The sequence below is a fragment of the Anas platyrhynchos genome, chromosome 1 (assembly GCF_047663525.1).
Source record: "Anas platyrhynchos isolate ZD024472 breed Pekin duck chromosome 1, IASCAAS_PekinDuck_T2T, whole genome shotgun sequence".
In the NCBI taxonomy this organism is placed as follows: Eukaryota; Metazoa; Chordata; class Aves; order Anseriformes; family Anatidae; genus Anas; species Anas platyrhynchos.
In genome coordinates, this window is record NC_092587.1 from 9,963,616 (window position 1) to 9,978,800 (window position 15,185).

Here is a 15,185-nt window from a genome sequence, read left to right on the forward strand (position 1 = left end):
TCTACGAACATAAATAATCTGAAAATACTGTAAAAACTGTTAGGTTCCTGCCTCGATAATCCAGAAATGAAATCTGTATCATGGGAGATGACTTGATGATCTCTATCCTGATATGTACAGGGTTCTAAAATCAGTGCTTGATTGACACTGAACAATAAATAACCTTTTGCCATTCTTAGTTCAGCGGCAAATAAATAAATAAGTCTGAGCCCCTTAAAGCATTAACTATGATGCAGGATCAAAATATTTCAGTTAAGTGGTGTCACTTTGGTTGCCTTAGATTGATACCAAACGTATTCATACTTTGCAAAGTGCAAAATAAAAACAGTGTTATGAAGTTTGTCATTTAGATCTAGGTGCTCTTGAATGCTAATAGTCTTAAGGCTTCCACAAAAACAGATTTATTTTACAGTGAGAAAAACTTAAACAAAAACTATACTCACAGTTTTTATATAGGTGAGTTGATTACCAACACTAGTTTTTCTTCTACATTAATCACTGAGTAACACCTAGCTATTTAGTATTTCAGGTAGGCATCCTGAAATTACAGTATACAGTACAGTATACTATTAAACATTCTATTAAACATTATTACCTGTTACTGAGTGGTGACTTTCAGAAATCAGCTGCTTAACATCTGTATTTCTTATCTTTCCATCTATTGACTTTCTCCTTTTCAAAAACCAAGGCCTCTTTCCCGGATGGTTTTTGCCTTGTGGGTAATAGTTTATATCCCAATCTGAATTTAATAAACCTAGCTAAAGTTTATCCTTAATAAACTTTGCAGTGGTAATGTTCTGCAAAGAAGGTTTAGAAGAAACATTGTCATGCTCATCCATTTATTTTGTTTTTTGTTTAACATCTAAATATTAAATAATAATTGTTCTTGTCTTGTTTACCTTGATACTGAAATGCCTTGGGGTCCCTAGCACAAAAAAGGCATGGACCTGTTGCAGCAAGTTCAGAGGAAGACTACAAAGACTATCAGAGGGCTGGAGCACCTCTCCTATGAAGAAAGGCAGAGAGAGCAGGCCATGTTCAGTTTGGAAAAGAGAAGGCTTTGGGGAGACATCATTGCAGCTTTTCAATACTTAAAGAGATCTTATAAAAAATTTGAGAAGGACTCTGCGCAGCTAGATAATGATAGGACAAGGGGGCGATGGTCTTAAACTAAAAGAGGATAGATTTAGACGAGACATTAGGAGGAAAGACTTCACTGTAAGGGTAGTGTTAGGAGGAAAGACTTCACTGTAAGGGTAGTGAGGCATTGGAACAGGTAGCCCAGAGAAGTTGTAGATGCCCCATCCCTGGAGGTGTTCAAGGCCAGGCTGGATGGGGCCTTGGCCAACGTGATCTAGTGGGTGGCATCCCTGCCTATGGCAGGAGGGTTGGAGTTAGATGATCCTTAAGGCCATTTCCAACCCAAGAATCAACTACATTACTGTTTAAAAGTAAACTTGTCAAATTTCTGTCTTCTCATCCTGCTTGTTACAGCAGGAATGGAAAGAACGAGGTCATGATTCTAAAATAGTACAACTGATATTAAAACAGTAGAAAGAAAATTCATTAAACTTTCTTCCTCCCTAACCCTACACAGTGTGATTAAATATCACATTCATTACAAGGCTGTCATCTGACTGAATTTATCCAGGAATGAAACACTTGCTCTTCTGAAAATGAATCTAAATTTCAGTGTTAGTCATATAAACCATAGTTAACAAGTCCCAAAACAATCAACTGTAAAAATTACACTCATTTCTACATAATAAATAAATAAATTCATAAAGGTTATCTTTTTTTTTTTTTTTTTTTTTTTTTAATTCTTAAAATCAGGACTTTCTTCCAGTTTTATTCACAGTTGTGCTGATCAAGAGTGAGGTAAGTGACCTGAGTGACTTCTTCAGTGAAGACTTGATGATGATGTCCAGTCTGGTTTTAAATATTATTATTATGAAATATTTGACATCTATTTCCCACCTCCATGGGTTGAATTTGGTTTAATATAAACAGACTTCAGACAAAATATAGACGATATATATGGGGGAAAAAAAAAAAAGTAAACTTAAAAAAAAAGAAAGCGCTACATACCTGTTAGATTTTTGTTTGTTTATTTTAGTTTGGAAAAAATAATAGTATAAATGTAAACAGATAACACAGTGGAAACTATTATTCCATGAAAAGATGTTCTGTTTTGTAGTAATTTAGCAAGTTTCTGTATAAATTTATTCCAGTATTAATGCTACCTGTGAAAGGCTGGCTTTTGGGATGTTTTTGGTAGGGTGGAGGAGGAGTTAATTGGGTTTTGTTTAACTTGTATCACTTGGTAATGGATTTATATAAAACTGGAAATGCCATTCTCATATGAAAACAAGAATAGGGGTATGTTTTTTTGTGTGGTCTGGCTAGTACACTTTGTAAAAAAAAAAAAGTAATGGAAAATCTGGACATACTGTGAGTGGTTTTCACACTTCATAAGTTTAGCCATCTGTGACAGATGATCTATTCTGTGTTTGTTGTCAGGTTCAGTTACATTCCTTTAAAAAGGAAGAGGATTGGGTTGGCTGGAAGCTTCTGGAGAGAGAGAGATTGCTCCTACCCTGGGAGCATCAGAGCATATTTCAGGGGGAGTTCTCCTGTTTCAGAGAAAGAGGGTTGGAGAGACGGGGCGGGGGGGAAATGTTGCAGGCAGAAGTTCAGGGAGATACTGCGAAACTGCAGAGAATTGACAGGAATGGGTTCACAACCTGAGCTGTTGGAGAATTCAACTTGTCCAGCTGAGGCGGAGGGGATTATGCAGAACTTGGTGCAGATCAGAAAGCCGTTGAGTTGTTGGAATGGAATGAAGCCTGGAAGCAAGGCATCAGCGGGCAAGGCGAGTTTCATAAACCTCCTTTTGTTTCTATTCTGCCTTGCCTAATTCTGTTTTAAACTGTTACATGTAAGTATTCATATGAAATCTAGCTCTGAGTTTAAAAGCCCTTTTTCTCCTTGTTTTGCATGTCCTCTATAGAGAGATCTCTGCAGTTTCACAATGAGGCTCTAGTTGAACTTAGGGTCATATCATGCCATCTAACACAGGTATAGAAAGATAATCACCATTAGTCTTCTTAGGCTCCCTATCTAATCAGTTGTTTAGAGTTAGGCAATGTGAACACGTGTTTCAGAATAAGGTCTTCATTTTATTTTAAAGAATCTTTAGGTTTTGATATAACATAGACTTATTTCTGTACCAGTTGTACTGAGCTGGCTCTTCAACTGTATAGTTGTCTAATTAATAGTGCATAATTCTGGGTATTTTGACAGCTGTGCCACCACCATGAAGAACTGTTGATTCTTAAGAATCTGAAAAGTCTTATAGAGCTATACATGGTACAAAAGCAGAGTCAGAAGTGTGTTTTTCTATGGTAGAATATGTTGCAATGGTAAATGTTAAGGCACTTTTGGAAAAAGGAGGAAGGAGATTTGATGCAAGTTGTTCTGCAGGTACACAGCAGTGTGGATGAAGTCAGGGCTGAGCTGGAAACATAAAGAGGAGCAGCTGTGCTGCATATAGAAAGACCTGCATTGTGCAGTCAGGCACTTGGTGTGTTTGTCTAATCTGTGCTTTACAGCAGGATTTATATGCACGTTGTTGTCCAGTGTGAGCCACTTTTTAGAGAAAGTGATTAATCAGGGCTCTGCTCACTCTGCCACCTTTCATCTTAGACCAGGGAAACACACCATCAGGAGTGCAGAAGAGAAAACACTGCATGAACAATCAAAATGAACTGAGCCCAGAAACTCTGACTGCTGAAGAGAGGTGTCATTTCTGAAGAATCACAGAGGTGGTAAGATTCCTATGTGGTGAAAATGATTAAAACTCTGCTGCAAAACAGCTCCTGCATGAAAAGCCAAACGCAGGAATTCGAACTGCAGCAGCTGCTAGGAGTGGGACTGACCTCTTCTGTCTTGAGACACTCACAAGTGACATCCATGTTATGTGAGACTGTTTCTACAGTAAGAGAAACAGGTGTGATTTTTGAGTGAGCTGAAGAAAAATTGTGCTTGCTTTCAATTCAGTAGCTCAGATTAGCTCTGCACATCATGTCTGCATTTGGGCAGATGAATCCTTGCTCTTGCAAATAAACAAGGCTGTGGAGCAGCATGTGGAGTCTTGTGAACCACCAGTTGTTGGAGGAAGTCCGTAGCAGAGAATAAGCAGAAAAGGCCAAGATTTCCTCACACCTTTTTTTGTTTGTTTGTTTGTTTGCCAATAAAACAAGATTAATATTTCATTTCTTTTGGAGAGGGGATGCTTTTTCTGAATTACAGCTGAAAGTTTGCTACGTAGTCTCATATCAGTTGAAAACAGATGGTGTTAATTCAGCATATGCATATCCTACTGATAAGTATAAACTGTTCTGAATTTTTCTCACCAGTATTTTCTGGCCAGAATTCTCAGATTGCATAGGAAGAAAATTAAAAGTATGTTCTCATTGACTGGGAAAAGACTCTTCATAATCCAGAAAAAATTTCCATAGATGAGATCTGAGCTTCAGACAAAATTCATGATTCTGACTGAAGGGAATGACATATAATGATGTGATGGTTACATGGTGAGAAACAGTGTATTATTAATTACTATGAGTGAACAAGCCTATGTTAAGGATGTTGAATAGCGTACAAAAAGATTTATTGCAAAGACTTCATCATTCCAAGATGAAGAGGATAAGTAGTGCCTTTTTCTACTGCCACAAACAGCATGATCAACTAACTAATCGTGAAATTAGCAATTAATCCTCTGGTACAATATCCTTTAATATAAAAGACGAACTACCAGTGACAGAATCACATAGCCTCTGTATTACATGTTACTGAACGTGTTACTGAGGTACGGTTCTGTGTCATTAGTTAATCTAAAAACAGTATGTACTGGAGACACAGCACATCATGTGCAGACAAAATTGGTATCTTAATCAAGCACAGGCATCAAATATCCAGCTGCTTCACAGACCTGGTAACTTTCCACAGGTTAGGCTGGGAAGTTCTGAATATCTGCAGTTCTGTCCTCCGTAGATAAAATGCCTGTCAGTGAAACAACATGAGAAAAGAAAGAAGTAGTGATTGATTAAGAAATTGTGTTATGGTGTAGTGTACTATGTTATTACATGTGTGTGTATATATAGAACATAACGACCCTGAGTGTACAGCCTTCTTGATCTTATTAAACACCTACCTCATAGCAAAATTCTAGTTTTGCCACTAAAATTTCTCGAGATGGTGAATCTTTTTCTTAACTGACTTGCTGTTATGCCATGCAGAGAGTTCCCTTTACCTTATCCTCTCTTTTGTCATGTATTTCGTAATCTTTTGGGTCATTGAAGCAGAGTATTTTTCAGAAACCTCCTCTTCAGATACTTTCATGAGTAATGAGAAGGATATCATCCAGATAAATCCATTCTTTTGGATCCTGTCAGACTGTCTTCTGAAAAATCACAAATTTACAAAAGGGGAAAGACTTTAATTCACAGTCAAAAGTATTTACTTGGAACCTTTTATCAAATTCAGGCTTCAGTTCTGAATTGTGTATTGTACTGTAGCATTTAGAGTACTAACTGTGGCAGTAAAAACACAGTATTGGAGCAGTGGGAGAAGAGTAGTTTGTTTTTGTTAAGTCCCTTGGTAGTTTTAATATGCTGATATGTACATACATATATACATACATATATATAAAATAATTAAGGATATTCAACATATCTTGGTACAAACCACATAAGGATAAGCATTTTTTAAGCATCAGTAATATCTCCTATAAAGCAGCTATGCAATATTTTCAAGTATTTTATAGCAACGTGTGGAATCTTTGTCATTCAGAGCAGAAATTTTTCCCATGGCCTTTTCAATTTTGAGGACAGGATCTCTTCCTTCTTTCTCTTCTTCCTTTCTCCCTTCCCCTTCATCTTCCCCTGTTTTTTCCTTTTTTTCCTTTCTTAGAGACTGAGTAGTGGGAAAAATTATTTATCCCATTTGGTACAGTAATTTGGATGCATAAGCATTGCTCAACTCTGAGCATTTGACTCTGTTAGCTTGACAGATGTCCATTCTCTGAATCAATCTTACAGGAACTTTTTCCCTGATGTAAAGTAACTGAGATACATTAGCGTATGTGGAATTAAATGTAATTATACAGCAAATCTCTCACATCAGCTTGTATTCCAGACTACTTTGCAAAAATGAATAATATAATTAAAAAGATGAATAGCAGAGGAAAAGGGAAATTAAGAATAAAAAATTGCTTTCAGGTGAGTTTTGAAGATGCTCATAATGACTCAGCCAGGAATGTTTCCCTTCTGTAGGAAATTACAAAAAAAAAACTTAAGCTATAGGATAAAAATACTATAGACTATTGAATGTCTGTATAGTATTGTCCACCTTCCAAGGGGCAAAGAGACTGCTGTGTCTTCAGTGAGCAGAAAAGCAGACACTAGTAGTTATCATTTGCAGATAAGCTGAGACAATGAAAACATAACCTCGTGAATAGTGTGTATGTTGCTGTCTAAAATCAGTTGAATGCACACATATTGTTCTAGTATTGTTCTAGTTACATCTAGATTCAAGGTTTCAAAACATTGGATTTCATTCTTCTAACAAACTGATTTTTTTGAAAGATGTCTCTCTGCTGATTTAAATTGCTATTCCTCATTTTTGCCAGTGTAATTGAGGATGGAATTGCCCCATTGCCCTTGTAGGAAAAATGTTCAGTCCTGTTCCAAATGAACCACAAATAGACTAATCTGTGGAAAACAGTCATCTTCCCTGTAAATGACTGAGAACAACTAATATGCATACTCACATAAAGTAGATGAAACAGAGGTTTAGATCGCTTTGAAAATCAATGTGTACTGGCCACATCTGTCTGTAGTTCAAATATTAAATTTTCATTGAATTTCTCCTTTTTCCCCCAAGATCAAAAGAAGCATATGGCTTTGTATATGTTTAACTAGGAAAGAAGTTGATATCTCATGTCACGTCAGCTGTTAGGAAGTGCACTGTGCTTTTCCCTTTGCATTTGAAGTGAAAATGGCAATTTCGAACAATTTCACAGAGAAAATGAAAGGAGCAAGAGGATGAAAAATACAGAAGTGCTCATTTGAAGAATGAGTGGCTCTGACACAAATGAAAGGAAAAAAACTCTGAGAAATGTCTATTGTTTTGGCATAGACTATTCTGAAAATTTTATACTGGTTTTAACAGCAGAGAAATATATCTCTACAGAGTCTCCAAAGGAGTGAAGAGGAGTGGAAAAAAAAAAAAAAAAAAAAAAAAAAAGGAGAGAAAATCAGACTGACTGGCATCTCTGCTGTGTAGTGATTTAAAAACTAGTTTTCTGCTTCACTGCTCAGTCCCCAGAGCAAAATACTTGCAGAAAAGAAAAAGACAAGAGTTACATTAAAGAAAAGCTTTGTCATTTTACTTATGAAGCAGGGTATTTTCCTCTCATGCACAAGGCCAAGATCAGCTCATCAAACACCTCTCCAACTCCACTGCCAGCAATGGCACATGAGGCAAAATAGTGCAGGCTGATAGGTTATAACTGATGGTTAGAAGTTTTTCAGAGCCTATATAACCACTGTAAATACTGATCATGAAACTTTTATGTAATAAAAAATTGTATTTACACTTTTAAATACATTTTCCTTAGGGCACAATTCCTCTGCTTCCCTTTGCCTCTTGGCTTCAGAGGTGGGTACCCACACTACGTGGCTCTTCATGCAATAAAATGTACCTTATGTCAGGCAGTGGAGAGAAGGTTCTCAATATTCTTGCTCCATTACCAAAGGTCAGTGAAGTTGGTTCCCTCTAGCCAGTGGTTACCATATAATATATATAGGTCCAAAAGGGTCCACAAAAAAAGGAGAAAATATTTGCTACAAAAGCCCAAAAAATACCTGTCTGTATTTGATGATATTTTGATTCGTCTCTGCAATAGTTCCATGAAGGTTTCTTCTCTGTTTCCTTTCAATAAGCTTAAAAAGAGCATATATTATAAATGTAATACAGGGAGAGAGCTGACAGCACAATTATTTCTTTCTACGTCTAGTTCTGTTTGTTTGTTTGTTTTTATAAAGACATTAGAATTTGGTGAAAATCAGCCCTACCTTCTCTATTTTCCTTGACTGTTAACAAATTCAAAGGAAACACAAAAACTAAATTTAAATACTACTCTTTATTTATCTGCCAAAATACTAAAGTTAAATTTCCCTTAACTACTAATACAGTTCACAGGTAGCATGCTAATGTAACTGATGATGAGAATATCCAATAATAAAGACCCACATTTTATCACGGTACTAAAATCGTATTTTTTCTAATTCCAGTGTAAATAGCAACTAAAAATAATTAAGACTGGTCTTCTGCCCCCTCATCAGCTGAGAACTAGAAGTTATAAATGCTTTTTCAAAAGCAAGTGGTATGTCTTCCTATAGTGTCTATCAGTCTGATATGTTGACAAAGATATTTATATGTAGATAGATATTAAAATAAGATAGTGTTTTTTTAATAAAATACATTATTAGCTGACATGGAAATTATTCATCAACAACATAGCTAGCATCAGAAAATAGTAATTCCATAAAGTATTAGAGACCTTTTAATGAGTGTGTTGTTAATAGCTGTTCCCCAATACTGGTGACCATCTGTGACTGCTTCACCATCTGTGATTGCTATATAAGTTTGGGAGAGGGAAATAACAGTGGCATTGGACTGAATTTGTAATTTAAATTAATAGCCAACTAGACCTACTGTAATTGATTAATTTGTCTTTGATTATAACTACACACTGAGCTAGAGAAAATTAGTTTCTTAGATTTGTTGGCAAAACATGGGTTTGGGAAGTGGCCACACGAAGTTGAAAACAAAATTGTTACATTTATTGAAATCTGAAAAATGAAGAAGTAGATGGAATTGAGATGAAATAGATGAAAAGAGCTGACATGACACTTGAAAAGGTAGTGGATATTTCTTTAAAGATCTGTGACAAATATTGATTATTGTGATTTGCTAAGATTAGTTAGCAGGGGAGCAGCAAAAGCTGTTTGTCAACTCGTTCTAAAAACTTTTACAATTTCTTGACAACATATTAGAATAAACTAGGAAAACAGTGTTTTTTATTGCTAAATAAAATTAATCTTGTTGACTTCTTATCTGAAGTAGCATTTATTTCAGAAGAAATTTCATTTTTAATTAATAATAGTTAATGCTTGCTAAAGTGCTGTGCTTGCCTACAGAGGCAGAAGAGACAAGTTAGTTAATATTCTTTTTATTTCCCTCGTTAAACTGTGCTAAAGTGTTTCCATATTTTTCTATCAACAAGTCTGCATTCTGTACTGACTGATGTGGTTATTCTTGTGTACCTGTATAGACCAATCCATAGCAAGGTATTGGGGAGTTAGGGTACAATTTCAAAATTATTAAAGTTCCACTTCTTAGTGTATCAACATTGAGTGGGAACCTAAATTTACCTCAAAACTAAAATAAATCTTTCAAAAGCACTAGTAATTTTGAATGCAATGTAGATTGCATCTAACCCATTTTGTTGCCTGCTTTCCTAGTTGAAGAGAGTAGGCATCTCCAAAAAAAATCAGCCTAAGGTACATGCTTCTCTTAGGGCAGAGTGAATCAGCCTCCTACCATTAACTGTGGAGAAGTCTGGACATCTGGTTTGAGTAGATTCCTGTATTTTGATATTGCTTAACTTCTTTAAGTTTTAAAGTGTAGCAACAGAGGCGAGACAAAGATGGCAAGGTGGACTGAGGGGACTACCTCTTGTATCAAGTATATTGGCACAAGAAAATCCTGCTTTGGTGTCTGGATTCTAGTAAAAGCCATAACTGCCCAGTACGCACTCGGTGTCTCATTGTATGGCTAAGAGGCTTCTATTATATCATATGATTACACATATGTATATATATATATATGAATATGTATACATGTGCATTTATAATTATACATATATATTCTTTCAATTAAATGTTATGTAGAAGGAGGGTGCACAGGTCTATATATTACTACCCTCACACGTATACACACACTGTGTGTGTTTAAGTAAAATTATATGGAGATTAAAATAAATAAATAAATAAAATAAATAAATAAAATACCATCTTAATTCATTTTTAAGAATGTAAAGTAGATTTTTCAGTCTCTGAAACAAAGACCTGGTGAGCATCTACTTTGTTTTGCAATAGATTTCTCATCTTCCTGACCTTTAGCAGATTACTAGCATTTATTTTTTTTGATACTGTTTGCTGCTGCTTATTCACAGATACCACAAGCTTCCATCTCAGTTACAGAAAGTATGTGGTTAAGATACAAATCCATACAATGAAACAAATTTAAAACTCCTTGTGATCTATTGGCAATCAAGACTCCAGAATAGTGATTCAGTATTGTTTCTTCTATTGCAGACAAAAGGTTCTTCAAGCATTACTCCATCTGGCACTCAGAAGAAGGTGAAGAGGACTCTGCCCAACCCACCTCCAGAGGAAGCAACAGCAGGAACTCAGTCACCATATACTTCTGTGGGATCCGTTTCACGCAGAAGGATTTGCAGGACCACCACTATGGCCAGAGCCAAAATTCTTCAGGATATAGACAGGGAATTGGATCTGGTTGAACGGGAATCCGCCAAGCTTAGGAAAAAGCAAGCAGAGCTAGATGAGGAGGAGAAAGAAATAGATGCCAAATTGAGATACTTGGAAATGGGCATTAATAGGAGGAAAGAGGCCTTATTAAAAGAAAGAGAAAAGAGAGAGCGTGCCTATCTCCAAGGAGTAGCAGAAGAACGTGATTATATGTCAGACAGTGAAGTTAATAATACCAGGTCAACAAGAATAGAAACTCAACACGGCTTGGAAAGACCACGTACTGCACCCCAAACAGAATTTAATCAGTTTATTCCACCACAAACCCAGCCAGAAACACAGTTTGCCCCTGCTACAAGCCCATATGCTCAATATCAATATTCATCTCCTGCCCTGCCTACACAAGCACCAACTCAGTTCACACAGCAATCACATTACCAACAACAGCAGCCTTTGTATCACCAGCAGGTTTCACCCTATCAGACCCAAACAGCTTTCCAAACTGGAGCTACTATGTCCTTTACTCAACAGGCTCAACCTCCACCAACTCAACAGCCGTCATATCAGCTCCCATCACAGATGATGGTGATACAGCCAAAGCCGAGACAAACTCCATTATATTTGGAGCCTAAGATAACAACAAACTATGATGTGATTCGCAATCAGCCTCTCATGATAGCACCAGTTTCAACTGACAATAGTTATGCAGTTTCCCAACTAGGTAGTAAATACTCTACCTTGGACTTAAGGTTAGGACTAGACGAGAGAAACAGCATGGCAAGCAGCCCTATATCAAGCATATCTGCAGATTCATTCTATGCAGATATAGACCACCACCATACACCCCGAAATTATGTGCTGATTGATGACATAGGAGAACTTACTAAAGGAACAGGAACACTGGGTTCCAGTTTTAGCCTCCATGAGAAAGATCTTACCAAAACAGATAGACTACTTCGCACAGCTGAGGCCAGGAGAGCACAAGAAGTATCAGACTTCCTAGCACCACTGCAGACTTCTTCTAGGTTACATTCCTATGTTAAAGCTGATGAAGACCCAATGGAGGACCCTTATGAGCTCAAACTTCTGAAACATCAGATAAAGCAAGAGTTCCGTAGAGGTGCAGAAAGTCTTGATCACTTGGCTGGCCTGTCACAGTATTACCATGCGGAGGGTAGCTACAGGCATTTTCCCAAATCTGAGAAATACAGCATAGGTAGGCTTACCCTTGAGAAACAGGCTGCTAAGCAGCTTCCAGCAGCCCTCCTCTACCAAAAGCAGTCAAAACACAAGAAAACTTTGATAGACCCCAAACTAACAAAGTTTTCACCCATCCAAGAAAGCAGAGACCTTGAGCCTGACTATTCAACCTACATGACTTCATCAAGCACTTCATCACTTGGGGGAATTACTACTAGGGCAAGGCTTCTTCAGGATGATATCACTTTTGGCCTTAGAAAAAACATCACTGACCAACAGAAGTACATGGGGCCACCACTGACTTCATCCATTGGAGCAGGCCTTGGGACCGCACTAGGTCCAGCAATGAGATCCACATTACAAGATGAAGCAGACAAGTCTTATAGCAGTGGTAGTAGATCTAGGCCCTCATCTAGACCCTCCTCAGTTTATGGGCTTGATTTGTCATTGAAAAGGGATTCTTCCAGTTCTTCTTTAAGACTGAAAGCCCAAGAAGCTGAACCCCTAGATGTTTCGTTTAGCCATGCAGCACCTTCTGGAAGAACTAAACCCACCAGTCTACCTATTAGCCAAAGCAGGGGAAGGATCCCAATAGTAGCACAGAATTCAGAGGAAGAGAGCCCACTAAGTCCCGTTGGCCAGCCAATGGGAATGGCAAGAGCAGCAGCTGGACCCTTGCCACCAATATCTGCAGATACCAGGGACCAGTTTGGATCGAGCCATTCATTACCTGAGGTCCAGCAACATATGAGGGAGGAGTCACGGACTCGAGGCTATGATCGAGATATAGCCTTCATCATGGATGACTTCCAGCATGCCATGTCAGACAGTGAAGGTAAATTAGGCCTCAGACTGGTATCTTACTATCACAACGCAAACCCTCATTTCTATGCATGCGTCTGATTTTTGTTATACCACAAAGACTTGTTCTTACTTTTCCTTGGTGCATCTTCTGTGTATCTACATTTCTGGGGTTTTATTTGTTTTGTTTTGCTTGATATTTTTTATCTTACCCTAACTGCAGTTTCTGGATGGTGTTAAGCTACTCAAGCATGCTCACTGTATTGTTGATTTACATTCCTTTTGGCTTGCTCATGCATTTTCTTTTTCTTTTGTTTATATCTACTTTTCTAATGACGGTGTGTAGAATATTCTGTGTACCATACCCTACCATCAGTCTTTATGTGGAGCCCTTTCCAGTGACAGTGGATCATTGAACTTATCTGCAATAGTTTTTGTTTGGATTTGGAAATAATCTCCCAAATCCTCTAAAGAAATCTAGTAATTTTAATTGCATGAAATTTCATTATAGAATTCAAGAATTGATAGTTCCATCTCCTGATGCACCACTTTAAATCTACATATATAGAGAAATAGAATGTTCATTAAGTACATATTGTACATTTGAACCATATAGAACTTAACGTGGTGGCAGAATAGCATTCTACATATGGTTTGTTGACAGCATCCTGTTATGTGGAATTCTGTGCATTCAGACTTGTGATGATGTAAGATAATTTGTCATTTGGATGGTGCAAGACAATCACATCCTTCAATAAACTTCCATAAAGTATTTTATTTCTATTGATTGATATGCAGCATAGCTGTTTTTATATGCACCACATACAATATGTCTGCCAAATAAGCACAAGAGTTTTTCTCACTTAGGTTCATGAAAGGAACCTTTCTGATGTATAATAAATAGTGCAATTAAAAATGTTTCTTCTAAATAAGTACAGCAGAATGTTAAAACTGATGTTAAGTACTGAATAATTGCAGATTATGTATCACTTTTGTTTGAATCAGTTCAGACTTAATATATTCTAAATTGTTTAAAAATCATAAAGACAGTTTGAAAGAAAATGAAAGTAATATGTTTAAAATTGTATGCGCTCCCTTAACTTTTTCTTATGTGTATTTACTGCACAATAAAAGAGACTTTGCATGTGCTATATTGTCTGTAAATGGCAATGATTGTCTCAAAAGACACATTTGCATGATTATGAAGTAGTACAGTTTATTTTTCAGGTTTATATTAACCTCAGTGTTCCTTTGTATGTTATTGCCTTTTTACAAAAGCTGAATCTTTCATAATGGTTAGAAAATGAAATCTGTTTGCTGTCCTGATACTACAATATATTGCAGTATTTTGTTCTGTTTCTTTTCATATTACTTAGATATTAACCTCCTCATGAAGTCTGCGTTTCAGAGGAGGTTCAAGAGTGTCACCATTTTTGATTTTCATCACAAATTTAAGTATTCTCACTATTCTTAAATTCTTAACACACACACACACACACACACACACACACGCACACACACACACACATATGGCCATATAATTAAACCACAAGTCAGTTAAAAAAAACCCTCCCCAGGTTATCTTGTCTCGACTCAATTTGTGACTACATTGAAGGGTCACATTGTGCAAAACTTTCCCCATGAAAAATAAGGATAATCAAACTGGACTGCAAAAAGATTATCTGGCGCTATTCTACCTCATATAAGCAGGTCATAGGGAATTTTATTTCTGCACTACAGTGCATTACGTCTCTGTTATGTATTTGTACAAGGCATGCGTTTTACATATTAGGTTAGATCTGGTTTGGTTTTAACTTAGTTTCTGATTAGTTTGACTCTTTCAGAAGCATTCTATCTCAATTAAAATGTTCCTTATTAGACTGACAGGTCTCTGAATACCAGGCTTCCCCTTTCTGCAATATATGTTTTTCTAATTTTTCTCATCTTCTGGCTGAACCATTTTATGTATAGTTTTAATAAATAAAACACTTCAAGCACCTTGAATTGAAAATCATCCATGTAATTGGGTGTAAGATACAATTTATCCCTGAAAAGTGATTACAGTTTTTCAAAAAGTTATGGTCTTCTTTTCTCAGGACTGTACTTCTCTCTCAAGTGCCCTGACAGTGGACAGCTACTCTTGCTATTTGTATTCCACTTTTTAGCACAGATTTCTTTTCTTTTTATTGCTTAATTTTATGAATGTAAAAAGTCAGCTCAGTATATATAAATTGTACCTTTTCTCACCTCAAGGATTATTTTTCTTTTAAATACTGATTGTTGACTCTATCATAGAGCTTAGTAACTTAAAATTCAGGCATGAAAGCATCAATGAAATTGAATCTGCACACTGATTTTTCACCATGCACACACAGTTGAAAATATAAAACAATATCTTTAGTGATAGTCTCTGTTGATGACATGAAATTACTGTGAATGCTCAGGCTTGCACTCTGCCAATAACAGTAGTATCTGTTGTACATCTATAGTACATCTATAACTGTATTATCTCTCATGATCACTACAGCACAGCTGACCCTTGGTAAATTTTCATCCATGGGA

General features: G+C 36.7%; 1 protein-coding gene across 14 annotated transcripts in view; it reads left to right on the top strand.

Annotated features, from left to right (window-relative positions):
- Positions 1 to 15,185, top strand: part of PCLO (piccolo presynaptic cytomatrix protein) — a 361,590-nt gene that overhangs the window by 196,076 nt on the left and 150,329 nt on the right. For all 14 annotated transcript variants that reach the window (XR_005269621.2, XR_003497920.3, XM_027460019.3 and 11 more), the window contains exon 7: positions 10,446 to 12,657. Coding sequence is in view for 12 of the 14 variants with exons in the window: in XM_027460019.3 (XP_027315820.1) it covers positions 10,446 to 12,657 (2,212 nt within the window). In the remaining 2 variants the exon portion in view is untranslated. The remainder of the gene's footprint in view (positions 1 to 10,445; positions 12,658 to 15,185) is intronic.